This window comes from Melospiza melodia, chromosome 2 (genome assembly GCF_035770615.1).
Source record: "Melospiza melodia melodia isolate bMelMel2 chromosome 2, bMelMel2.pri, whole genome shotgun sequence".
Classification (NCBI taxonomy): Eukaryota; Metazoa; Chordata; class Aves; order Passeriformes; family Passerellidae; genus Melospiza; species Melospiza melodia.
The window spans coordinates 127,561,510-127,588,153 of record NC_086195.1 but is presented as its reverse complement, the minus strand read 5'-3'; the positions used below and the strand labels follow the sequence as shown (position 1 = coordinate 127,588,153).

At 43.6% G+C, this 26,644-nt stretch overlaps 2 protein-coding genes across 2 annotated transcripts in view; one reads left to right on the top strand and one right to left on the bottom strand.

Moving 5' to 3' along the window:
• Positions 1-12,896, bottom strand: part of COL4A1 (collagen type IV alpha 1 chain) — a 120,582-nt gene extending 107,686 nt beyond the window's left edge. Inside the window, exon 1 of the mRNA XM_063149962.1 lies at positions 12,799-12,896. Coding sequence (XP_063006032.1) covers positions 12,799-12,861 — 63 coding nt within the window. The 5' untranslated portion in view covers positions 12,862-12,896. The remainder of the gene's footprint in view (positions 1-12,798) is intronic.
• Positions 12,897-13,223: 327 nt separating this feature from the next.
• Positions 13,224-26,644, top strand: part of COL4A2 (collagen type IV alpha 2 chain) — a 143,721-nt gene continuing 130,300 nt past the window's right edge. Inside the window, exons 1-3 of the mRNA XM_063149975.1 lie at positions 13,224-13,241; positions 13,533-13,636; positions 13,774-13,834. Coding sequence (XP_063006045.1) covers positions 13,593-13,636; positions 13,774-13,834 — 105 coding nt within the window. The 5' untranslated portion in view covers positions 13,224-13,241; positions 13,533-13,592. The remainder of the gene's footprint in view (positions 13,242-13,532; positions 13,637-13,773; positions 13,835-26,644) is intronic.

Sequence of the window (26,644 nt, the reverse complement as noted above, 5' to 3'; positions counted from 1 at the left end):
CAAAAAAAAAACCAAAGCTACCTTTTCCTGCTTTTGGACTTTTCCAAAAAAAAAAAAAAGCCCATATGTATTCCTGCATTTCACATGGATTCTAAATGCTGTGATCTGTACCAACTCTCAGTTGTCCTTAAAGAATAACAATAATAAACCTGCTGGGCACAGCTACAAAACTTTTGGGTTTCAGTCAACCTTACACTCTTAGTTTCTCTTTCCTACCATCACCTCTGGATTTAAAGACCACTAAGTAATCCATCTCCTTGGCAATGTTAAGTGTTACAACAAGGAGAAAAACTTAGGGCGCCAAGAAATACATCCACCACCTTTGAAGGTAGCTTGAAGTGTTCACTTAACAGTGGGAAAAATTAAGCCTAAGAAAAGGTTGTCTTGTGATACTGATAACATTCTAGAGGTGTCTTTTTGTTAATGTCTTTATTATTAAAATAAAAAAAAATTCTCTTTGATGACTCATCTGAGAGCCTGAGGATACACTTTTCCCTTGGTAATTTACCTTGATCACAACACCTAAGTAGTTTCTCACCTGTCAATACATCCAGAAGCTTTTAATGGCTTCCCAATATTAGACAATAGCATATATTTTCATTTTCACGTGCTATATTTTAATTGACTGAGTTTTTAGGAAGTGATTTTAGGCTTATCATCATGAAGCCCCAACAATGAAATAAGCATGAAAAATGAAGAGATTACAGACATGACATTTTGGACTTTCAGTTTGAGGAACACAGCAAGGCTGGTTATAAGGGAGGAACAAAGGCGCAGAACATCTGACCAGCCTCTATTTTCCATCTGTAGGCCTGTCAAGATAAAATCATCCTCAGACAACCAAGCTGATGAAACTCATTTTTACTCTGCTGATCAAGATCACTAACCTATTTCTCTGCATGTCATAATTCTTCAGTGACAAAAGTAATTTCTCATGCCATAAATTGTTGAAAACCCTTAAGAGTAAGAAAAGACACATAGATCTTATGGACATTTTCTGGCATTTTTACAGCTTGTTCTCTCCCTTTTCTCATGGTCTGTAGGTTGTGATGGGAATGCAACTGGCATTGCTCTGGCTCTCTACTGCAGTCAGCTGCAGAGCTCAGCCTCAAAGGCAACATCAGGAAGGGATGGAGCAGGGCTGCACTTCAGGCCCTGCTGGAGAGCAAACCTCTCCAGTCCCAGCAGGTCAGGCAATGATGGACCCTCGCTGGACACCCTGGAGCTCACAGGAAGAGAGGAAGGGTCTGACCTGGGATGTACAGCCCACCAGCTGATGTGCACTCCTCTGCCCCTCCCCTGGCATGATGGGCCCAGGGTTCTGCTGCTCCTCCTGCAGGAGCACATCCTTGCTGCTGGCCAGTCCAAGCCTCAGCAGCTTCAAATGCTGGTGCTGACACTGTGTAGAAGGCAAATCGTGTTGATTCACCTGCAAGGTCTCATGTGCAGAAGGCACCAGCCAGGAAAGAGAAGGTGGCATATCTTTTCCATGCCCCACAGTAAAGCAGGTGTAAGGAGCAGGCTGGCACACCAGTCTGACCCCCAGGGAGCACAGCACACACAGGAAGGCACAGGGGAATGGCAAAGTGTAACTGTTGGCCTTACCCACACAACACACTTAGAAATTATTCTTCACCCAGCTGCTACCTCAGCACTTCATCACAACATGCAAAGTGCCTTGACTCTTACAGTCCCAGCCCTTTTCCCCTTTCCCAAACAAAAGCAGGTAAATAACCAATCTGAAGAAGCTGATGGCTTCTCCAAAAACAGAACCAGTTTTACACTTAATGATTCACTATATCATTCCTGCAGCCGCCAGAAGCATCAGCACCAAAATTTAGTCAAATTACTAATTCCTGTCAATTATAGCACTTGATATTGGGCTATCAGGATAATAACAATTGGTACTTATGTATACAAATTACTATCCATCATCAGTGACAACTATGAGATAGGTTAATTATGAATGCACATCATAACTTTGCCTTTAGCATGGTGTGCCTCAGATTTTAAAAATGCAGCTTCCATCCAATACTATAAATCTAAGCACTTTATACTTTCAAACACAGCAAACAATAGTCACAAGAAACAGATTACTTTACACACAAACTTACAAATTCTGTTTTAAGGAGTGGTCTTGGCCAAAAGCTTTACATTTTACCTAACATAACAGAAATTCATCAGTTGTCCTCAGGTACAAAAAACTCATGTAAGAGGCTCATGTTTTAAGACCATCACAACATTCAATTATTTTCAGCAGTACCTCATACATATGTGCAACTTCACAAAAAATCGCATTCTGTTTTCAAGACTGATTTGATATGATTTATAGTTCTCTGGATTCAGAACTATGAAATATTTTTCTAGACAGCTGAACCACATTTATCAGAAAAGTAGGGGTATTAACCAAGACAATACCCAACATGACATAATCACATGTGCAGCCTCCCATATCAATCAATTTAATTTCACAATTTCCCTTGGAGAGAACAGACACACACTGTGCCATGTGCAAACCCGTCCCATGTAATTGCCAATTACCCTTCCAATCATGGCACACATCTGAGAGGGCCCAGGGAGGGAAACACAGAACTTTTCACATTTTGCCCATGAAATGTTCAGACTTGAAACTATGATGTTGAATGGGGATTTACAAAAAACAACGCATTGCTTGTGAACCATGTGGTACAGAACAACAGTCCAGCTAAAATAAACCTGAGCTCAGCAGAAGACACTCACTACACAGACTGCTTTGGCACTGCATTAAATTCTGCATGCTGTTCTATTTTGCAATTTAAATTGGTTCCACTTAATTATAAGCAACAGGACACTATTAAAATAAAGGATATTGTTGTGTTGACATCGAACAAATATAAAAAGTATTCTGCTGAAATAGAGCCCAGATGTGCATGTCTGTCAATGCACAGATGTGTCTTATATTGTGTGAGTAACTAAAGTTGTGCACAGAATTGTGAATTTGCAAACTCTGGACCAAAACCATAACTTGCCCACTACATAGGGACCATGTAAATGCCACCTCAGCCTTAACACAGGGTCAGCTAATCTTGATAGTATCCCACTTGTGTTTTGTGCAGTTGTATTTTCTGCAGGTCTGTCATGATCCAAAGTAGTGTATCCAGAGGACCAAACAGACCTTTTCCTCTGGCTTTCACTTTGCCAAATCAATTCTAGCACCAGCAGCTCCGGTGGTATCAATGAGAAAGTTTTTTGGAATGCAAGGAAGGCATTTAGAACAAACATCTTTCAGTAGATGTATATTTTAGTGTGTATATTACCTTTGCAAAGACTGTGGGAACACAAATAGGTATAAGGCAGTCACTTGCCAGGCTTGCCCCTTTAAAGATTTTATTTGAAGGCACTAAAAGGAAAACGTGATTTTTATAATGACAGCACACAGAAGCATTCTCACAAAACAATCTTTTTCATTTTTGACCTATGCATTTTTTTGGCTTTCTCCTGTCACCATCATCTTCTTTGGTCTCCTTGATACTCCAGAAAAAAAAGCTTTCCACATTTACAGCCTCTTTGACTACTCCAAAAATCAATTAAATGGAAGCTGAAATTATTAGCAACTTTGAGGAAATGAGTCTGCACCTGGCAGGACAGAGGGCACTGAGCTACAATCACTACAAGGTTAGCAGTTGTGTGCCTGCACATCTCAGGGGCTACCATTCAAAGCTTTTCCATGCTTATGACACATCCAGTCCCTTTCAAATCACAAGCTCTGTCCCAATCAAGCACATAGTTCCTGGAAAATGCATCAGAAATCAGCATCCACTGTTTGTTTGACCAGTGTGAATCAGAGCACATTTTCAAAAGCATGTTCCCAGAAAGATGGATCTACTTTTCTGCATGATTTGAACTATTATTTTGGCATTCTCAAGGGCGTGAGCCGAGACATTATTTAACCCAGTGACTTTAGGCACTGGCACAACATTTGCTGGATCACCAAGGTCCATACTGGGAAGTAAGGTTTAAAATAGCAATAGAAAGTCACAGACAGTAGGATTACATTGCGTAAGAATTAACAGCACCAGAATCCCTGTCTAAGTCTTGTCCCAGCTGATATTTACCAGTAACAATCATGGAACAGCCCGTTCCAGGCTGGGACTGCCAGCTGGAGGGTCCCCACAACTGGTGGCAGTGGCCAGGACCAAGAGCCAGCTCTCACAGCTGTTGTCCAGCTAAGCAAAACTTAAGTGCAGGGCTCTAGCACTTAGTTCTTTCCCTTTTTCCTGACCTTTCTTCATGCCCTGCTTTCTACTCTGCCCCCTAGAGATGCATCATGCAGCCGTGACTCCTCAGAGCCACTGCGCCATTAAAAAAAAAATGATGAAAACATAGACTTCCTAGCATAGAGTTAAGCTTTTTACTTTCTTCTCACTTTCATTTATGCCTCTTGCTATTCCCTGCTTCTCTCTAAAAGTGTCCGTGTTGATTCCAAAAAATGCAGCTGCTCTTAACAAAGATACAGCCCCAGTCAATTCACTTCAGCAAAAAAAAAACCAAAAAATTTCAATAAAAAATTACTCATAATTTTCTGAAGTAAAAGCATTACAAGCACCTACAAGGCTTTAGTATTCCTTGCCTATTCTAACAAACTGCTAAAAGCACATGTGCATTTTCAGCTAAAAAAGTCTTCTGAGTTTTGGCCACAATTAGTGCTTGCACATATATCTTGGCTTTAGGGCAGCCAGAACTCATCCTTTTTTATTCTGCTAGCAGATAACTGACTTACCATTGCCATAAAAGGGACAAGCTTCAAGTACAATATGAAAATTCCTGGAATGCTTGAATCTACCCTCATGTAGCTGATTTTTTCCCTTAATATGTGCACTATGAATACAAACTATTAATGCACTAATTTCTTTTTAAACTTTTGTTCTAATTCTTGACAGCCCCATCAGTCCATACCAGCTTTATTTGGGTTTCATTACAATCTTAGGATATGTTTCAATGCTTTTAGATTAAGAAATATTTCAACAGAAGTTTTCAGTAGAGTAGAAAACAAGTTTTCTTCCACTAGATAAACAAATGGACTAAAAAGACCAAAAGACTTAGAATATCTAGTCAGCACATAGCTATCCAGTGAAAATGGGCTAATTTGTTCTGTCCCTTAGCTACAACTGAAACATTTGCATGACAAAGAGAACAAAAGAAAAGAACCTTTCTCATTCTGATTTCTGTATACTAAACTAAGAACCCCATAAATCATCTACTCAAAGAGAACAAGCTAATAAAACTATTTATTTTCCACTAAGTTAGTGATTATTTGCATGAAAGATTACATATTTCATTATGAATTTCCAATGTGAATAATCTATAGGAAGAATCTCCATGTAAAAATGGCATTGATCATTGACTATGATGAATCAGAACTCCTTCTCCCACTAAACCATTTAGAAATGCTCTACCACATTCATTCCCCAGTGTTAAGAAAACATCCACATGTTCAGAAATATTGAGAGGGCATCTTGACTGGAAGAAAGGTTGAAACCTCAGACCTCCCATGAAGTCAGAGAGATGATAAATCCCACAGCAGCTGAGACACACATGGGCAGGGAGAAGGCTGGACACTGGTGTTTAAAGGTAGCAGAGGAGATGAATGTTATGTGCCCCAAATAATTTTTTTTCCAGCAATGTTAGGGAACACCACCAGACTTCTGGCACCTTTCAAGAAAGTTTAACACCTAAACCTGATTTGCGGCTTTCATCTTATCTCATTGCAGAGATGAAGAACCGAGTTTGCAAACTGGAGCCAGTTAGCACATCTCTTCCACTCCCACTTTTACAGTTGGGCAGGGATCTCCAAGGGGGTGACAGACTTTACTTTAGAACTTTCCGTTCTGTAGTTGTAGCATTTGAAATGTTCTTTAAGAAGGTATATGTTATCTACAGACAAGATAATGAATAGTTTGTACCATGTGTCAGTCCTCTATAAAAAACTACATTTCTTCTGAATGCAAATGACCAAACTCACTTGATTTTAAAATAAAATATTCTAGTTTTTCCTACCAATCTTAGTGCATTAAACTAACTACTGGATTTATTTTATAACTCTGATAATTTATTCTGCTGGTTCCCTCTCAGCCACCTTAAAAATCTGCATGTCAAAATGTGGTCTGTCACTGCTACAAGCAGATGAAAGCCACAAAAAGATGAAAGAAACTTAATTATTACTTTGCAATTTGTTTACTCCACACACTTGACAGCACTTTGTATTTTGTCCTTCACATTGTTCTGCTGAAGAAGCACACCCTTCCTCAGACCCTGCGAGAAAGGGGCTGTCTGCCAGCAGCAGTAAAGGTGAAGGCAGCGGATGCAAACAGAGAGAAAAAAAGCATAGGAAAGGAGGGGAACACAGTATGATTAGTGATTCTCTTTAATCCACACAAAGAAACCCTTTACCTTAAAAGAAATTCCATAAAAGTAGCTGAATAACTTTGCTAAAGACACAATTATACATTTTGTAAATTAAGTTGGTTTGCATTCACAGCAAACCTTATGCCACTTATTTCAGAACATGTGTGAGAACAGCATTCTTTAGATATGAAGGTAGCATTAAAAAAAAAATCAAGAAAAAGGAAACCTATCCTTTTCCAGCTCTTCTTTGGCTTCCCTCATTTCATTTTCTGACATGTCCTTTTAATCACGGGGCTGTAAGGCAAGCCAAGCTAAAAAAAGGGAACTTTTTTGCTGGCTGTGAGGCTGACTCATCTCCACCCAAGCAGATTCCCAAGCTGCTGGGTTCCACAGCACCTGCTGTCTGCAGCCAGGCCTCAGCACCTTGCACCAGAACTGCACTAATGTCTCTGTGCTGGAACACCCCAGCACAGGTATAAAAGCAGGACCACAATTCTCACTGGAGCCCATAATTACAGGTTTTCAGATGCTTGATAACTTGGCAAATCAGAGGTGAAAAGGGGCAGCTCCTACCAGCACCACACAAACATCTAAACTAAGAAGAGCTAATATAATATTAAGGCTTAAAATGTCTTTTGCCTACGTTGGAAATATAATGAAAGCATACCTTGTTAAGAGGCTTCCTAAAAAATACTTTTTTGAGATGCCAAAGTAGTAAAAAGTGAGCTGAACAGTGTATTGTAGAAGTACAAGGGACTGGAAGCTGAAGTACTTTTGAACATCTACACTGTACTTTTCTTTTTCAATTTAGAAAGTTTATTCAAGCTCCCCCTTCTGTAAGAGGATATGTCAGAGATAAAGGAAGATTAAACAGTCAGTTTTTCATCCTATAACTATTTGTACATGCCAGAGGGTAAAAAAGGACTGGTTTTTGCACTAGTTAGACTCTTTATGAAGAATGTGCCTATTTCTTTACTGCAACTCACCTCAGATTACAACAGCATAATGGTACTAATTACATACTGATAAAGTTTTAACTGGTCCTTTGTTTTACTGACACATTGTCCAAGACATTGCTACAAAAAGACTCTTGAAGGGTTAATGCCACATACTTTTCTGATGTATTAAATCACGAAGAATAATCCCAACCAGTTACAACCCAGAGAAATCAAAAAATTTATCTTCATCTTCCCACACACATCATTACATTGCAGCAGCACTTTACACCTTCAACTACTCACTAAAGCCACAGGTTGCTCTTCCATTCAGGTCATAGCCCATGCCCAAATTCCTCTCTTTGATCAAATCTTGCAAGGTGTTAAGGTGTTAAGTGTTTATGATGGGAGAGTCAGCGGAAATTCTGGGAAGGGTGTACTATGTAACTTTCAAACACTGATGAAGTAAGTCAATTTATTCTTGTGTAGAGGTTGTTGAATCTTCCTTTGTTTAGTCTAGTTCTATAAAAAGAACAATATTCCTAAGCCTATCCCTAAAGAAGGTTTCTGACATTTTAGAACAATAGTCTAAGCAGCCTGCAGCAGCTGTGCTACATTGCTCTACATAATCAGGGCAAGGCAACCGACAGAATATACATCCAGCATAACCTCAGGCATTACACAAGCTAGTGACATCCAGGATTATAAACACCAAGCACACAAGTTGCAATGAAACATTGCAGTAGTCCTGCAGGCATTTGATACAAACACTCAGAAGCAAAACTTGTGCAGCTGGGGAAGACAGTCCATAAACTCACTTGCATACGCTGACACTCAGCAGGTTCAGAGGCTGTGCTCACCAACATGGCTGGCAGCAGGCAGGTGAGATAAAATATCCTGCCCTTCTCTCCCTCCTCCAGCACCCCATGCCATGATGCTGTAGAAAAAGTGGCCAGAGGGAGAGGGGAATTTGGCAGGAAGGACAACAGGTATAAAGAGATACCTTGGGGAGCAAGGAGTCACCAGGCCTGCCCCCCTTGTCTCCAGAAGCGCCCATGCATTTTTCTGTGCATACATATTGAGTAGTAACCCACCACTGCTGGGACAGGTGAACCCATGCCCACCACTCCTCCACTTTCCCAGCAAGCAGTGCTGGCCACAAGCTGGAAAGCCACTCTCCTGCCCATGCTCTCATGACCCTCTCTGGAGCACCCTCAGCCACCCCAGATCTGATACCTCTTCCTGACATCTTGCTCCAACAGGAAGGAAAGGGAGCACTGCACTTGCCTTCTTCATGCTTCCAACACCCCACCATAGCCTGGCAGGGGCAACCAAACCCATTTCCTGCTCTTCTCTGAAACCTTCTAGTCTGAGAGGACCTTTACTCATTAAAAATCATTTGGGTCTCCCCTTCTGGCCATATTTTTGGAATCAGAGTGACCATATCTCGCTCCTGAATTAACACTTGCTAGGGTCTATTAAACTTGCCCTTGGTATTGTCAAGTCTTTGAGGACATTAGGGACAAGGGTGCCAGATGGCCTCAGGGTGTCTCAGCATCAAAGATGTGGCAGTCCTAGACACGAACTGCTGCAGAAGGCAGCTGCCCAACCCTGCCTTACTTCATTGGTAAAAGCACACCCAAGTGAAGTGCTACCAGTGATTCAGACTCAGTCATACAACTTCTCTTCAACCACATGCCAAAAGCCCAGGTCATTCTTTTTATCTACTCTAGGTTTATATACTCTGTACATCTCCATCTCAGTAAATCACATTTTTAAAGAAAAGAGAATAGAAAAATTGGTCAGATTATATTCCTTTTGCCTTTGGCTTCTAACTGCCATGTGTCAGAATGCACTCCCAAATATCATGTAAAAATAGGAGAGGTGATGCAAGGAAGTCATGAGGACAATACAGCAGAGCTGTCTCTGCCTGGCCACATACAGGACCACTCTTTATACAGGCCTTATCCAGGGACAGGAACCTCCTGGCCTCCCACCAGTGCATCCCCAGCTGCCACCACACTCTCAGCTCAAATAGGACTACTGGAAGCAGCACTGCCCTTGTGGAAAAATTTATGCATGTTTTTATCACTGTTTTGGCATACCTTTCCCTACTAGCTCCATAGAGCTTGCTCTCACTCTGTCCCAGCAAACTTTTCACCTAGACTAAAAGGAGAAAAGGGAGATTGGTTGGGAACTTGGAGAGAATGCTAAACCCACTCCTGAGCAGTGGTGGCCAGGAGAGCTCCTCCCTTCCACCAGTGCTCACTTGTGTGGAAGGTGACTACACCCAGGGCTCAAGTGCAGCTGAAGATCTCGCTGTGCTGCACGCAGCACAAGGACCAGCACTGCAGCAGCATGGAAGGGTACCAAATCATGAAACAGGCATTCCCATGGCACTGTCCACTCCCAACCAAGCAGTACGAATGTTAGGAAACAGACTTTCTCCATAGGAAATGGAAGCCTGAAGAGTGTCAGAAATGAGAGCCCCTGCAGAGGTCCATCAAAACAAGCTTCTCCTGTAACTGTCTCATGGGAGCAGTCTTTTATCCTGACCTGGAAACAGCTTAATCTGCCGCCCTTCTTCCACTCTGCTCTCACTGTAACCTGAAAACAAATCTCCTGAGAAGAACACAGAACAGCATAAAAGCCCAGATCAGCTGTAAATATTATTTTTGTTATAATTTATCAAAATAAAGAACACTAAACTTCCAGAGTCACATCTGGAAGCTCCTTATAGTGCCACATTAAAACCAAACAGAGCTGCAACGGAGCAGCTCCCTCTTTCTGTACAGAGGCACGTGATCGTGACAGTAGCTGGCTGAGGGCTGACTTTGCTACGTCAAATGCCTCTGTCAGAGCAGTCATTCCAAATCTCCTTGTATGTATTTAATCACAGATATGTCAGAGATAAAAACAGTTTTTCACTCTGTCAGCCCAGACAGACTGCAGAATCACCACCACCAAGACAGCATGAGCTGCTCCTGTCACATTTGCTTGTGCTCACAGGCATGGATGGTCTCAGGCCTAGAACAACCACTTTGCACATATGAAGAAACATTTTCTGTGAGGGTGACTAAGCACTGACACAGGTTGCCTAGAGGGGTTGAGCAGTCTCCATCCTTGGACATATTCAAAACTCAGTGGGACACAGTATTAAGTAGCTGTTGTAGCTGTCCCTGCTGTGAGCAGGAGGTTGGAATAGATGATCTCCAAGGTGCCCACCACCTTCATCCCTCATCAATTTTGTGATGAAGGCCATGGTACAATTAATAAGACTGTGGCTACACAACTGCCATAAAAAAAAAAAAAAAAGAAAAAAAAGAAAAAGACTAGCCAATGAAAGAAGGAACCAGCATAATTTTTTTTCCTGCATAAAGTTGGTTGCTCTGTTCAGCCTATTGCAAAGAGTTCTGCTACAGCCTTCCAGCCTTCCTTACCACACAATCTTCTGCTAATACAACCACTCTTTAAATGTAAACAGTGGGAATACGTTCATCTGAGGACAATGTGAGCACTGGGTCAGCTCTGCCAGCTCTCCAAAAGCAGAAATGATGCTGCCCAGGTGTAGAGTGCTTCACACCACCCTGCCACAGTCATGCACAAGCATCAGCCCAGCTCAAGAATCTCCAAAGAGCAGCCTCTGGATCACCACCCACACGTAGTATGGTGCAGGCTAACAGGCATCTCCATCACCTTTTGTGTGGCTGCTAGTGACAGGCAACACTGTGGAGCTCGGGACAATGCCAGCAGAACTGAATTGATTGAAAGGCCACCCATGTGCAGTTGAGGGTTTATCTAAGGCAGCAAAACTGCAAGGAGCTCAGCTTCCACTGCATATTTGTGTTTTCTGGTGGCTCTGAAAAGGAACTGTAAATCTGCAGTGAGCTTAACACACAAAGAATGGTTAATTATGAGAATAGCTTCATAATATAATTAACAGCTTCAGGTTACATTTTAAGAAATCTTGATTTTAATGGAATAATTTATCCAGCACATGGCTAGATACTTCTAGAACAGAGCCTCTTCACAGTTGCCAAAGAAGAGGCAACAATTGTACAACTAATACTAATACTAAAGTTTGTACCTTCTTTTAATAAGCACCTCATGCCTACGTAGTTTTGTGTCTTTGATTGACAGTCATGGTTCACCCAATGACTTCACTTTGCAGCACAAGGTGGGAATGTATCTCACAGATAGATATTTTTATCTCTAGATATAACAAATTCAGAACTCAAATGTAAATAATTTACTTCAAAATACTCTAATTAATTAAAATTAATTACAACCTTAAGGAAATACAGTTTAATCAACTTAATGGCATGTGCTGGGTGAACTGCCTTAGAGGATTCACCACTGAATGATTTATTGCAATCACAGTAAGCCTGATATTATCAACCTAGGAGCAACAGACAAGACATGGGAAGTTCAGTGCATTGCTTACTTCAGTTGATTCAATACATACACACCATCCCACAGAGGCATCAAAATTCATTATAGGACTTAATTTCAGCTGAAATTGAGAAAAGCTTAAAATAACCCTTTCCCATACCTCCATTGTTGACTGAAATGTTAATGCAAGATCTTACACTTATAGCAGGAAGCATGACAAAAAGCCATGTGTCTACAGCTACTGAGAAGTTTTCTCCACTCCTGAATTTCACTAATACAGTATCAACCTAACCAAATTCAAGGAAACAAGGAGACACAAAAAGATAACCTAATACAAATTATTGTGTCAGCTGCCCATTACTTAGACGTACAGAAGGAACAGCCCAAATACTTCAGGAGCGCCAGCAGAGAGAGTCCTTTAGACTTAAGGACAGCTAATAGCTATTATCACAGTGATAAAATTAGCTCCCTTAGCAAAACTTTCAGACTACTTGCATGCTTTCGATTTTACAAAGCCTATGCCACAATCTAGTTCCATCCGGAAAGATGCCAGAATTCAGCTTTAACCATTAACATTAGGATCCTTCGCAGTCCTCAGCCTACCGCCCATCGCGGGGGTCAAAGGCAGCATGCATCGCGCTTTGAATGCAAGCAGCCAACTCTAAACTATTATTAATATAAATTTTGGTTGTTTTTAACATTTTAAATTGTTATTCTTTTTCATCGTGGCAACACAGCTCGGTACTTTTCAGTCCCGGGTGGGTGCGTGCGTTCCATCCCTCCCCAGTCAGCGGCGCTCCGTGCCGGGCCGTGGGAGAGCGCTGCGGGGCCCGTCCCGCCGGACCCGCGGCCATCCCCGCTCCGCACAGCCCCGCGGAGGGCGGGCGGGCAGGCACAGCCCCGCGCAGCGCCGGGGCCGCCGGGCATCCGCGCTCGGCGCACCTGGCTGCCCCAGCGCCCCGAGAGCGGAGGCCCCGCTCCGGCTCCCGTCCCGTCCCGTCCCGCACCGCTCCCGCGGCTCCCCGTGAGGGGGTCCCGCGTGTGCGCCCGATGGCGCAGCCCGGAGGAGCCGCCCCCGCGTACTCACCGCGGCGGACACGGCGCTGAGCTCGGCGCTCAGCAGCAGCCCGAAGCCCAGCCAGAGCCGCATGCTGCCGCGCACCGCTCCGCGCCGTCGGTCCCTGGGCGGCGGGGCGCCGCCGACTCACAGTGGGGCTCCGCGGGGCCGGCCCCACATGCGCGTCTCTTCCCTCCGTCGCGGCCGCGGCGCTTGCAATGCCTCGGGGGCGAAGGACTCGACTCGTCGTACACGATGGGCGGTGGCAGCCCCCCCTCTCCTCCCCTCCGGGCGGGGACCCTGGGAGGGCGCAACCTCGCCCGCTCCCGTTCCCCGCTGGCCGCAGTTCTTCCGCCTCCCGGTCCCCGCCGCGGGTGTGTGGTGGGCCGCGGGGGGCGCGGGCGGAGCCGGGAGGCGCGCCGCTTCCCCGCCGCACACGGCCGCGGCCGCCCGGCACGGCACGGTTCGGCACGGTACGGTAGCGCAGCGGTGCGGAGCGGGCGCGGGGCGGGCGGCGGAAGGGGCCGGGGCAGCGGCGGTGGCTGCGCTCCCCTCGGCCCGTCGGGGTCCGCGCCCGCGGGTGGCTGCGCGCCGGCAGTACGCGGCTCGGGAGGGAGCGGCGGGACAGCCCCGCTGCCCCCGGATCGCAGCCCGGCCCGGCCCGGCCGCAGGGGCCGCTCCCTGCCCCGGCAGCGGCGTCGCCGAGCGCGGAGACCTCCGGCGGGGGGAGCGGCGTTCTGAACGGGCTCTGCTCTGCCTTGCAGGGGTGGCCGTCCGGCGGGAGGGAGCCCTGAGCCGAGCCCCCGGCCGGGGAAGGAGCGAAAATGGACATCTCTCAGCTTCCCAGTGCACGTACTTTCCTTTGTCAGTAAGTAATACCGCTCCAAAGGCTTTTGGAAATAACTTTTTTAAAGTCGTATTGTCACCTTTAACTGCAGAGCGTTATCACGTGTTTGTTTTGCACTAGCTGAAAACAATATCGCTCTTATTCACCTTTCCCTGCAGGGATACGGGGCTTTTGTTGATCCTGATGGAAGTTTTGCTGTCAGCCGTCAAAGTGGACGCTGTAAGTAAAACATCTTCTGACTTTTACTGAGGAGAGAAGAGGACAAAAAAGCAGTTTCCTTGGTACCAATAAGTGAGGAACTGCGTTTTCCTTGCCAGATGGCTTATCTGTCTTTCTATTAAAAGAAACAACTAACAGATAATCTTAGAAGCCTTACAGATTGCTGTCTTCCACAACATTATATTCAGCAGAGAAGCATAATGCTTCAAGTGTCAGGTTGTTTGAAGTATTCCACTGTTAATTTCTCTGTTTGGGTATTTTGTTAAAACAATAGTGAAACAAACCCAACAATTTCTTTATTTTTTGTGAGAAACACACCAAAAATGCAGTGCTCCAGATACCAATGAGTACAATGAAGACATTTCACCTGCAGGTTAACTATACCAATATAGTTAACCTGCAGGTGAAATGTCTTCATTTACATACAAACCTCCGCTGAGGACTGTGAAGCTTATTTCTACAAGTCGGAGTTTATAAACAAATTGTTGTTTAAATTAAATTGCTAAATCAAAAAATGTGCCATATAGGTGGTTGCAGTTATCTACCTGAGTTGATATAAGTAGAATTTACTAAACTCTTGCATCATTGTCACAAGGATGTGAAAGCTGTGAGAGATAATGCCTGTTGCAAAGCTTGGTGAGTTCAATGGGAATAGATTTTGGATCAGGCCTGAATATAGGATACTGAGGTTGGTAGGCTTGGCTTGTGGCTGCATTTATTGGTCAGCCACAAGTGTGGGTGAGGCTTTGTGGTCATGTGCTAGTGGGACCTTGATTACATTTTTTTTCAAAAGCTATCCTACTTATATTTTAACCCTTTTGTGTGCAACTTTTTGACTTTCCACTTTAGATAGATATGTGATGATAGACCACATCTCTGGTGAGATGGCATACTGTGTTAGGGACTGGGAAATACTGTGTTAAGGACTGGGAAATACTGTGTTAGGGACTGGGAAATACTGTGTTAGGGAATTGGAAATACTGTGTTAGGGACTGGGGAATACTGTGTTAAGGACTGGGGAATACTGTGTTAGGGACTGGGAAATACTGTGTTGGGGACTGGGAAATACTGTGTTGGGGACTGGGGAATACTGTGTTAGGGACTGGGAAATACTGTGTTGAGGACTGGAAAATACTGTGTTAGGGACTGGGAAATCCTAGGGCTTTTGCAGCAGGTGCTGTGACAAGGATAATCCTGCACTCCAGCTGCAGTTGGCATGTTGTGCCTGCCCGTCAGCCTGCATGGATGGTTGATCTCTCCACATCATGCAAGAGCTTTCTGGCTGGGGACCCGCAGCCCTGTGGGAGGGGACAGGAGCAAGAACCTTAAGTGTCATGTGCTGCTTGTCTTTGCCTCATTTAGATACAAACATTGTTCTGTTGCATAGTGCTGAATGGATGATAAAATTACCATGTGCTACTGAAACCAGAGCAGGCTGGTGATAACTGCAAATGTTTTATGCCCAGAAATGATATCACTGGGATCAGTTGACATAAACCAGTGGCATTGTGACTCTTCTTTTATGAAGTTGTGTTGTAGTGTGTATAGCATGATACCTGAGTTTTAGCTATAGCATGGACTAATTCATTCTCCCTCATGTCCTTAACAGTAGCCTGCAGACTGTGATGTTAAAGTAGAGGTATACTGAAGAGGTGTTCAAGACATCTCAGTTAATGCATGCAGTCTGATCATGGCTGCTTGAATCTCCACATGCTGGTTTTCCCAGAGAATCTTGAAAAAGTAAATTGGTTTGCTTGAAGGTTTAATTTCTCAGATTTAGTAGTTCCTAAGGTGGCGGCTATATAGGAGATGAAACACTCCAGTGAATGTGAATGGGGAAGTCTGGTCATGTTTCCATGAAAAAGTGAGCTGCACTGCCACCACAATATTTATCCCATTTTCCACTCATATGCTGCTTCCTTCCCTTGGTCAGCACAGGTCTTTCTGTAGTTGTGTGGTGAGCTGATTTGGAAAATTCCTTGTTTGTACTAATGACTACCCCAAAAAAGAAGAGGGGTGAGAGCTAACTTTATCCTGGGTCAGATCACTTGTATTCATAGAAACCTGGGCTGGCATGGGGTTGGAAGCAGGCAGCTGGGGGTGGGAGGAGGGTTGGCCTTGCTCCTTGCAGTGACTGCTCTGGTCAAATATGTTTGTAAGTGACAAAGTGGGTGTCAGTGGGAACCAGTAGCACCTGAACAATTGCCAGAGTTGCTGGCAGTCATATTGTTTATATTGTAATCCTGTTTGTCACACTGACTCTTCTCCTATTTGTTACACAGATCAATGTGCTAATGTTATGAAGTGTTTTATTAGCTTGAATTTTAAAAACTGCTATGAATTATTAGAGTCTGTGGGACCAGGTCTTAAAAGTCATGGTTCTGCCTGTAGTGAGACAGGCAGAGCTGCTGGCTTTGACAGCCATATTGATGTGAATGAGTTACAGCTGCTGCACATAAGTGGTGTTGAATGAGAAAAATTGCACAAATGAAGAAATTGGAGGGAGATTAAGGAAAGGGCAGGAAAGAGGGAGAGAGGAAGAGTGGAACTCGGAGAGTTTGACGGAATGTGTTGCCTGGCAGGCTGTGGCTGGCTGTTAGGGAGACGGATGTTTCTCAGCAGAAAAAGACATGAGAGCAGGAAAAAGAAGGAGGATGTTTAGGATATCAGAGAACTGGAAGAGAAAAAAATGGTGTCTCTGGCAAGAGAAGAGGATGCTGGTTGCAGACTTGAAGAACTAAGGAAGAGAAGTCCCTGAATGGAAGTGCCAGGACAGACAGCCAAATGGGGTGGATCAGGCACAGTTATCTTTAGTGCTCTTTGGCGTACGTTGGATAGTGATGTTAGAGGCCTCAAATAACTTTGGAACTACTCTGAATTGTAGATTTAATAATTCACATGGCTTAAATAAAATTAAGTAGTATTAACTACCTGAAGTTCAACTAAGTTTACAGATTTTTTTCTCCCTTTCTGTCTCTGCTAATGCATTACATCAAAAATAGAGTTCTTGGGGTGTTTTTTTTTTCTCTTTGGAGACAATGTATCTTCTGCTAATGCTGATTATTTTTTCTTTTGTCTTCCAAAAAAGAACACTTTTCCCTAAGTAGTTTTGTAACATTTGATTACTTTATTTGTGTCCTTTTAGTATATTTTTTTAACTGCCTCTAACAAAAGTTACTTTTTTCCCAAGTTATATTCAGGTGAGAGCAACAGAATCCCTGCAAAGAAAGAAATAATTGTCAGATCAAAGAAAGAAAATTGAGAGAGAATAAGTTTGAATAACATCTGCAAAAACAACAGCAAGTAACAGATCACAACTGTCATTATAACAGGAGACCATATATAGATATATAGAAAGAAAATGGTTGAAGTAGTGCATGAGATATAATTCTCTTCGCTTCTGTGAGATTTTAAGGGGATATATCATGGAGAATGTCATCAAGTGGAAGAAGCAATAAATCTTTAACAGAGAAGATAAAACCAACACTACTATGTACTACTTCTGTTGGTTTTGTCATGAAATTAGATTGCTGACATGGGGACCTAAGTTGTTGCTCTAAGTTAAAATGTGTCAGTGCTCTGGGCTATCTCACATCCAGGTTTTCCCAGATGTGTCCTGTTTTATTCCATCTGGAAAGTTTTGTCTGGTTGAAACAGGAGGACTTTTTTCATTAACACAGGATTTCCAGGCTAAATAAGCAGGGTGGAGTCATCACTTGGCCCATCCTGCTTAATGTGTCTACTGTAAATGTAGGCACTGGGTTACAGTGTGAGAAATGTGATAAGGCAGGCATACTGCCTAGGTGATCTAGGAAGGAGGCATCAATCTGATGTATTGATTTAATCTGCCACATTATTTATTTAGTGCATGCAAAGTGAATCTACCTCTTCCTGTACATACCAGACTCCCTACCTGTGGGCTGCTTTAGAAATAGCCTAGGAGATTCCCCAAAAAATTACATTGCAATCCTAATTTAGAACAGCTTCATTTGAGGTGTATCCACACTGACGGACATGGCTTATTTAGATCTGACTAAATAAGTGTATAGTTGGGCTCATGTCGTTACAAAATACCATGATTCCATCAGAAGGCTGCAAGAGAGATTTATTATAGCAACATGTTGCTTTTAAACTTTTTCAAGATGTTTACTTTCACCCAACATACACATTCACTGCCCATTGGTTATAGGAAAGAAACAAAGTTCTCAGTGGGTGACCAAGGAGCCATGTCATTCTGTGAGCCAGCTAGAGTCTGTGTCTCTTAACTTTCTCACCATCATCATGTCTCCATGGTGACAACCTTGGTGTCTTCCTCGGGAGAAATATGGGGCTTTCCTTTATCTCCAGGAGGCCTTTGCTGGCTCACAAGAACAGCACAGAATGTCTTTCCTACAGGCTCATCTTTGAGTATGAGTGGTGTTCCATAAGAAAATCAGACAGAATAATGATACCTTGAAAACATCACTAGCATTTTGGGGACCCTCCTAACACATCTCATTGCTTTATTCAAAATTTCTTTGAGCCCTGGAAGAATTATTGGGCAATTAAGAGAGGACTCTTTCCATGTTCAGTCACAGAGGGGACAGGAAGGGGCAGCTCTCTTAAAGAACTCTGAGAAATCTTGAATGAAGGAGGTGGCAGCTGCCTAAGGCAAAGCCCCTCATTTTCACTGCCATCAACAGCCATGTCTTGGTCTGGCAGTGCTGTTTCAATGTTGAGGATCACAGAGTTTGTATCACATTTTGGACAGGCAGCAGGGTGGCTGCCCAAGTGGGAATTTATTTATGTTTTTTTTTAAACAGCCATGACTTCTCCCATCAACATCATATGATGCCAGACAGGCAGGCACATTCACAGCCAGTACTGCACACATGGAAATGTAGTCGTGGTTGATAGCTTTGAATTCCTTATTTTTGGTCCCTCTTTTCTTGTGTGCTGTCTGCTCCACTCATCAGTAAAAGAGTTTTTTCCTTGTTGCTCTCTAAATTCTTCCTTGAAATTCTTTTTTATCTGCCATGCCTATGAAACTGATACTGATTCTAATTTATTAATTAATCGTTCTTTCTTGAAAGATTTCTTTAAGAGTCATTTGTTCTATGTCTGTGTGGAAAAAATTAGAGAGTCTATTCTTTGTATACAGTCATATCCTGTATAAGTGAATCAAGTTATGCATGCAAGGACAAGACAAGTTATACCAAAAGCAAAATGCTGTATCTGCCTGAAGTTAGTGATGATGATGATGAGGAGTTTCTTGCATGTGTCCATGTTTTTTGAGCTCTCTGTGCAAAGTCACATATAGGTTCTTTACTCACTTTGTCCTCTTTATAGATCAGAACTATGCTCAAGGAATATTTACTATAATATATTCAAGTTAATTCTGTCTTGTTGAGTTATTAACTGGCATATCATATGCCATGCTGCATTTGGTAGCAGAATAGACAGAGTTCTGTCAGCCTCCCAGAATTCTCAGAGTTAAAATATTGATACTGAGAGACAAGAACCCTGACAAGGTAAACTGTCATGTAATAAAATGATCTTGTTGTTTTTTCACCTTACTCTGAAAGTAGCTGAAGTGGTTTCAGAAATTCAGCATTGCTTTTCCTTGAGGTTTTAAGATAGGACATCTGGGTTTTATTGTGTAGTGATTTTACCACAGGAAGCCCTTATTATGCATTATGATACTAAACCTATCTTGTATTTTTTAAATTTTGCACAAAAAATTATTTGTAGATCCAAATATGTTTGCCTTACTCAGAATGTAAAGCTGCATAGTGGCTTATTCAGTTATACTATAAGCAAACACATTTGTTCTAAATATTTTAATTCGTTAGTTCAGAGCACATTTTGTATTAGTGTTGGGTTTGGGGTTTTTTGCAGTAATGCATTTCTTGTTTCAGACCAGATTATTCTTAATTACTTCTTTGCTTTTGTTTTGACAAGCCAGAAGTTGGCCAAGAAGTGGAAAATTCTTCATATCATATTGTACTGATCCAAGATCTTCAGAGAGTTCAATGTTAATTTAGTAGCTCACATAGTTTTGCCTAAGAAGGTAGCTTATCTTGCTTTATTCCCAGTGCCCTGTTTGCTCCTCAGGAGTAAAAAGCACAGTGAAATTTGCAGTGTTTCCTGATGTTTATCAAGTTATTTTCTTTAAAATGGCAGCACCTAGTTGATAGCAGCAGTTGACTCAGCTCACAGTGAAAGTATGTGATCTTAATCATGCAAACATTTCTGAGTGACCAAGGACCAACGCTGGTGGTTTCCACGTGCCCTTTTTTGTCCATTTGGAAGCTGAAGGTGCTGGTTTGATATGAAGAAAGCTCCTTGTTTTCACACCCTAGAAACAATGTGTAGCAAGGAAAAATGCTCTCACAGTTCATGAGCAAACTTGCATTTGTGTGATTAATTTTCCCTACGTCAGCAGAGTCATGTTTTTGTTGCCGTTTCCCCTCTTTGACAGTCACAGTGTTTGAGTAGGCTGCTGCATCTTCTGAACACGCCTGGTTTTGTGCTGTCTTTCAGTTTCTGCATTTACTTTTGTGCTTCCTGGGAATGAGGGGTGATGTGGTTGTGGATTGAACAGCAGCAGAGTGGGCAGGGAGCAGGGGAGCCAGGGTGGGGAGGTAGGACATGTACCCTCCAGCGGGTCCAGGTGGTCACCAAGGGCAGACACAGCCCTGGAGGGCAGGGCAAGGCCATGGGGATGGAGCCAGGCAGAGGCCAGGCTGGGGAATTTGCCCACAGGTGGAGGAGGTGAGGGTGGCCTGGCACAGGCATGGCTGAGCACAGCTCGGGTCAGCACCAAGGCCCAGCATTCAGCCAAGCTCCCAGGCTGCTGGCAGGCCTGGCACAGGCATGGCTGAGCACAGCTCAGGTCAGCACCGAGGCCCAGCATTCAGCCAGGCTGCCAGGCTGCTGGCAGGCCTGGCACAGGCATGGCTGAGCACAGCTCGGGTCAGCACCAAGGCCCAGCATTCAGCCTTGGCTGAGCACAGCTCAGGTCAGCACCGAGGCCCAGCATTCAGCCAAGCTCCCAGGCTGCTGGCAGGCCTGGCACAGGCATGGCTGAGCACAGTTCAGGTCAGCACCGAGGCCCAGCATTCAGCCAAGCTCCCAGGCTGCTGGCAGGCCAGGGGGAAGCCCCACTTCTCCCTGCCCTTTTCCCACACAGCTCATCCCACAGTGCCCTGGGAGCGCAGCTGCACCCGGAGCTGGCCCTGCGCCCGCTGAGCACACCCGAGGCTCCCCTGGGCTGGGATGGGGAGCCAGCCTGAGGCAGAGGCAGCCAGCACGTCCTGGTGCAGCCCAGCTGGCTGCAGGGAGGCTGGGAAGCTGGAAAAGCAGATGTGTAAGTTTCAAATTTGTGGCAATTTTACAGAAATCAACATGTTTTAGGATGGCCGGAACAGAATTTAAAAATTGACCAGAGCCTTCTGTATTAATTGAAAGGGCAGCATCATTTGGTATATCTCTCCAGGAATAGTTCCTCAACAGGGGACTTTTTGTCAAGAAAACCCCCTGATTTCCAATATAAATTTACTAACAAGTTCTATTTTTATTTCAGAAACACGAGATCAGAAAAACATTTAGATCATATCAGTTACTGAGGATACACGCTTACTGGGATATTTCAGGCATCCTATTTATTTGCAAATGATCCCGACCTTTATTTTGAAGTAGCTTTCTGAAGTTAGCAAGGAAAGATCATTCAGATAAATAGGGCTTGGCTTATTTTTGGCAGGTCCTAGCTGCAGATCCTACCCACACCTCTTCTCACTATTGGATGATGCAGCCAAATACTAAATCCTTTATTCCAAGTATACTTTTCCTTTATAGTTCACCAGACCCTTACAGGTCTGACAAAAATCATTTGAATATATAATCAGGCTGTATACAGAAAAGTAATGCTGGGCAAAGTGAAATATTTTGCATACAGCACATTTGTTTTGTTCTACAATTGGAATTTTTGGGGGGTTTGGTGGTTTGTTTTGTTGTCTTCCAGTTTGTGTCATTACAAAACAACTAACTGCCTCAGGTTTGAGCCTTGTCACAAAGTACAGCTCTGAACTCCTGAGTTTTTACATCCACTGGAATTCCAGGACCTTGCGTACCTGCCATCGGTGCCTGAGCAGTGTGGCTGTCCTTCTGTCCATCCTCTGGAGGCTGCAGCTCCTGGCTCAACACTGAGCTGACCCCCTTGGTGCACACCCCAGCCTCCTATGGAAGCACAGGCTTGGAAACAAACCTGTTGCTCATCAGAGATAAAAAGAAGGAAAAAAGCCATCTGTACAAATTGTCAATACTCTGCCTGTACCACATGGGTCTCCGTTGTCAGGTCCTGCCCATGCTTGTAGGGAGCAGGATCATTTTCCAAGGTTGGGACAGGAAACTGGGAAAGCTTCGCAGGCTTTCCCCATCGCCCTGGTGTGTGTCTTGCTCTCGGCAAAGTGTTGTCTCCTGCTGCTCCATCTGTGCAGTCCCCAGGCACGCTGCATATGGATGAGGAAAGGCATTCCCACATTCAAGCCGCAGCCTCGCTGACCCCGTGTAATTGATGTTCAGACACCTGGTCTGAGTCTCACGGCATCCTGAACACATGGGCCGAGACCCCAGGGTGCGATTGCGGGAGGAGAGCGGAGCTGCTGCCGGAGTGTCCCGGGCTGAGCCCCGGCGCAGGGAGTGGGCAGAAAGGAATGCCGCTCCCGCGCAGGGCTGGGAATAGCCGCTGGGGCCACGGAGCATGGGAAGCCTGCATATCTCCCCAAGCCAGCAGCCAGAGAAACAGTCTGCTGGAAACAGCCCAAACGTCTCCGCAGGGAGCTTAGGAAATCTTCAGTGACACTGGCTGAATGGGGAAATGTAAGCATTTTTCTTGCAGTGTGGGGCTGAGGCTGCGTTTCCTCCAGGTGCTTTGCAGGTTTGTGGTAAGAATAGGTGTGAAGAAGTCAGTGTGAAGTTGTCCAAATCTTCTGTCCTCAGTACGTGCCCAGGAAGTAGCCAGCACATCTGTTATCTCTTAACTCACTTAGGCATAGAGGCTGCTTCCTCTCTGGCTGTGTCCCTTACAGTAAACCGCAGAGTCCCAGGTGCATTCTCTGCCTTGTGGTCAGTTGGCACAGCCTGTCCATGTCCATAACAGTAATAGCCTCCTTAGTTTCCAAAACAGGGGGGCCCCTTAGAGACTGCCTCTGCTCCTTACATTGTGCTGACTCCTGCACCATGGCCAAAACTGTCTTTGCAAACAAAGCAAGTGAAAGCCTCCTAGCCCAAACTGCAGCCATTCAGGGGGCCAGTGGTACATTCAGGGCTAAATGGTACAGATGGTCTGTACCATGGCTCTGGGGTACAAGGCTCCTTTACACATTATTATAGACCTGGAGCATGTGTGCCTCAGACTGAGGTCGACTGGCTGGGAATCAGGGCCCGCTCTCCTTTCTCATGTGCATCATTGTACTGGGGAGTTTTACCAGAGTAAGAATGGAATAAAAGAACTGAGCAGCATTGTCACCCATTTGAATAGGAAATTTGTGCCAAGAAAGACCCAAACCCTTCCTGATAGTTTTGTTTTAAGCTTTATGTGATGATTCTTGGCATTTTCATGCTATCTGTTGATATTTCACTTCATATAAGCAAAATAAAAGACAAAAATAAGCATATAAGAAGCTGTGACTGGCAACAAGTCAAATTGCAAAAGCAGAGGTATCAAAAAACTATTTATTCACTCTGTGTCATGCCTAAGTGTTAGGAAAAGTGATCCTTCCCAACAAAAGGAAAGTGACTAGAATATTTAGCAATTGGCTACATACTTGTTTTCTGGTGGTTTATGTTGAACATTGCAGCTGCACTCTAATCTGTTCTGGAGTATCAACACTGCAGCGCATCTTCTTCAACTCCCCCACTCTCCAGAGAGCTTTTCCAGGGAATAGGTGAGGGGCATGGCAAAAATGTGCTCTTTTGCCTTGTGGTTTTAGAATGCAGTCAAGAACAGGTGAGCAGTAGAAGGGAAGGGTTTTAATTGGCCCATTTGATGTGAACTGGGGTTTGCCAGTTGTCAGTCACACAATGCCAGCCTCCAGTCTAGGTTTCTTTCTTACTTTTCTATTCCACTGCCTTGCTATGGCAAGAGGTTTTTATTTCTTTGTGAATCACAGCCTTGCTGCCTTAGCTATTAGGCTATTAATACTGCCTTTAAAAAATCTACTATAAGATCATCTGTTTAGCTTTTGCCTTGGTCTTAGAGAATAAGGAGAGAACTTTGTGAGACTCCATCCCTTCAATAATCTAGAGATAAAAAGATAAGTACCCCTTTATTTTGAGTAAACAGACTTAATTAGACTCAAAAAGAGTGAAATACAGTACTGGTTTTACACAACAAGCCATCTATACTTGAATCCCTTAAAAGAAATTATTCTTTAAATAGACTTATATGGTTGATGGACAGGGAAAAATCCAGGAAAAAAGAAATTTCTCATTAACATTTTATGAACCTTTTTCCTCATTAATCCTTTATGAATTTATGTCATCAAATTGAGACCCATACATCTTACCATCCATCCAATACATGATCTGCCCAACACTGTTGTTTATGTTTCTGTGTAAGAGGGGAAACTTTAAACTCTCCTTGTCATTACTAGCTCATAAAAATTGGTTTTGTGTCTTCAAGGGGATAATATAGTAGCCATTCTTCAAGAAAATGTTGCCTCTGCTTTTACAGCTCTAATCTCTTGCTTGAGGTTCATATTGTCCCTTGGGGACGCAGTATCACACAGAGTCACAAGTGATAGATGGGTGATTAGTAAGGTAGCTTGAGGCTGTATCATAAATCACTTTGAGGATTGGGACTGTACTCCTGAATTTGTCTGAGTAAGGAATCCTGTGGGCCCTACAGCAATGTGCTTGCATGATCCTGTGCTGCTTCATGCTTTGAACCAACTGGTCTGTTCTTTTTCCAAGGAAAAACATACAGCAGTTACTATGAGCAAGTCACAGGCAGCCAGAAACATCATACTGGCACGTTGGCAGCTCTTTGTGCATAGAATCCAGTTTCCATATAGAGATAGATTCCATGAGGCTTGTCAGCTGCAGTGGAACTATAGCATCTCAAATTAGGGATGATGTAATTTTTACTACTTCTTCAAGGTATTTAATTTTCATTCAGCATGATTTCCATGTTAGTCATGTACCATTCACTGTCTTCAATAAAGTCAGTAACATGTGTAAACAAGGAGAGAGGAACTGAAGTACAGTCATCATGTGTTATAAATGAGGAGGAGTCTGAGATCCGCCCTGGACACGTGTTCTTAGACTTGAGGCTACTGATCTTTCATTAGGCTCTAAAATGAATGTTCCATTAAGACAAGGGCACGTAACTTCATAGGATAGCATAATTAATTTGGGGAGATTAAAGCTCATCCTCCTCAGAAAAAAAAAAAAAAAAGGATATAAAAATGCACTTCCCGAGTGGTTTCACTACTTACCCTGCAGACACAATCCATGGAGAGATTACAGTGCTGCATGCAGCTGATGGGCAACCCCATCTGACTGTGCAGAAACTCCACAAACCCATGTAGGTACGTACAGAAAAAACAGGATTTTTTTATTTAACAGAGGGACAGGGACCATGCTAAAATTATTTGACTGTCATCTAAAGATCCCCCAATGCTTGCAGCATTTCTGTAAATATAAATTTAGTCTTTTCTTTGAGGAAAGTCTTATTCCTCAGTAGCTAAGAAGCCAGGCCTCAGTCCATTTTTTCGTCTTTTTGTGGTCAGATTGATCTGAAGTTGTTTCAGCTGCAGAAGTCTTGCTGTTTAATCTCAGAAATCCTACAGTATCTTTCTACTTCCAAGTTTGTCTACTTGGGTAGACAAGTGGGTAGTTTTCCTAAGAAAGGACACAGGAAAATCATGAATTAAAATAAAAGTGCAAGGGTTCTTTTGGGTTTTTTGGGTTCTTTTCCCTCTTGAGTAAAAGACTAAATCAGTTTTGCCATAGCTTCAAGAAATTTCCTCCTTTTTTCTGGCATTTCACTGCCAAATTTTAGATAATTTTAGATAGTCTGGTTAGCCTTTGGTAGAGAGTCTTGTTAGTAGTGTCAGCTGTCCCAGCATCTTTCAAATGAGCAAAGAATACAAAAACTGCTCCAGAGCACAAGCAGGAAAGACTTCTGACCTTTTGATCTGATGATCTGTTCCCAAAATCTCTGCATGTCCAAAAGCAGCAAGACAAATACCAGAAGACTTGGAGAGTTGAGGCAAGGGGAAGCTCCGGCATTTCACAAACAGAAGAAGGGAGCAGCTCTCTGAGGAGCCCAGCTGCAGCACAGAGCTCACAACCAAGGCTGTGTGGGACCTGGAAATGGGGTTTGCTGTGAACTCCTGTAGTTCTCCTTCAAGCATCAGACTGCTCATCAGCCTTCACAACAGAGAGCTGCACAGACTCTTAAAAACTGTCAGCCTTCCAGTGCCTAAAGGAGGCATAAAAGATGAAGACAGAGTTTACCAGGACTTGTAGTTATAGGATAAAGGGAATGGCATTAAACTGAAAGAGGTTAGGTATAGATTAGAAGAAATCCTTTACTGTGATGGTGATGAGGCACTTCAATAGGTTGGCCAGAGCAGTCTTTGAAGCTCCATTCCTGGAAGTCAACAAGATCAGGTGGAATGGGGCTTTGAGAAACCTGCTCCAGTATAACTTCATAGGATAGCATAATTAATTTGGGGAGATTAAAGCTCATCCTCCTCAGGAAAAAAAAAAAAAGGACATAAAAATGCAATTCCCGAGTGGTTTCACTACTTACCCTGCAGACAC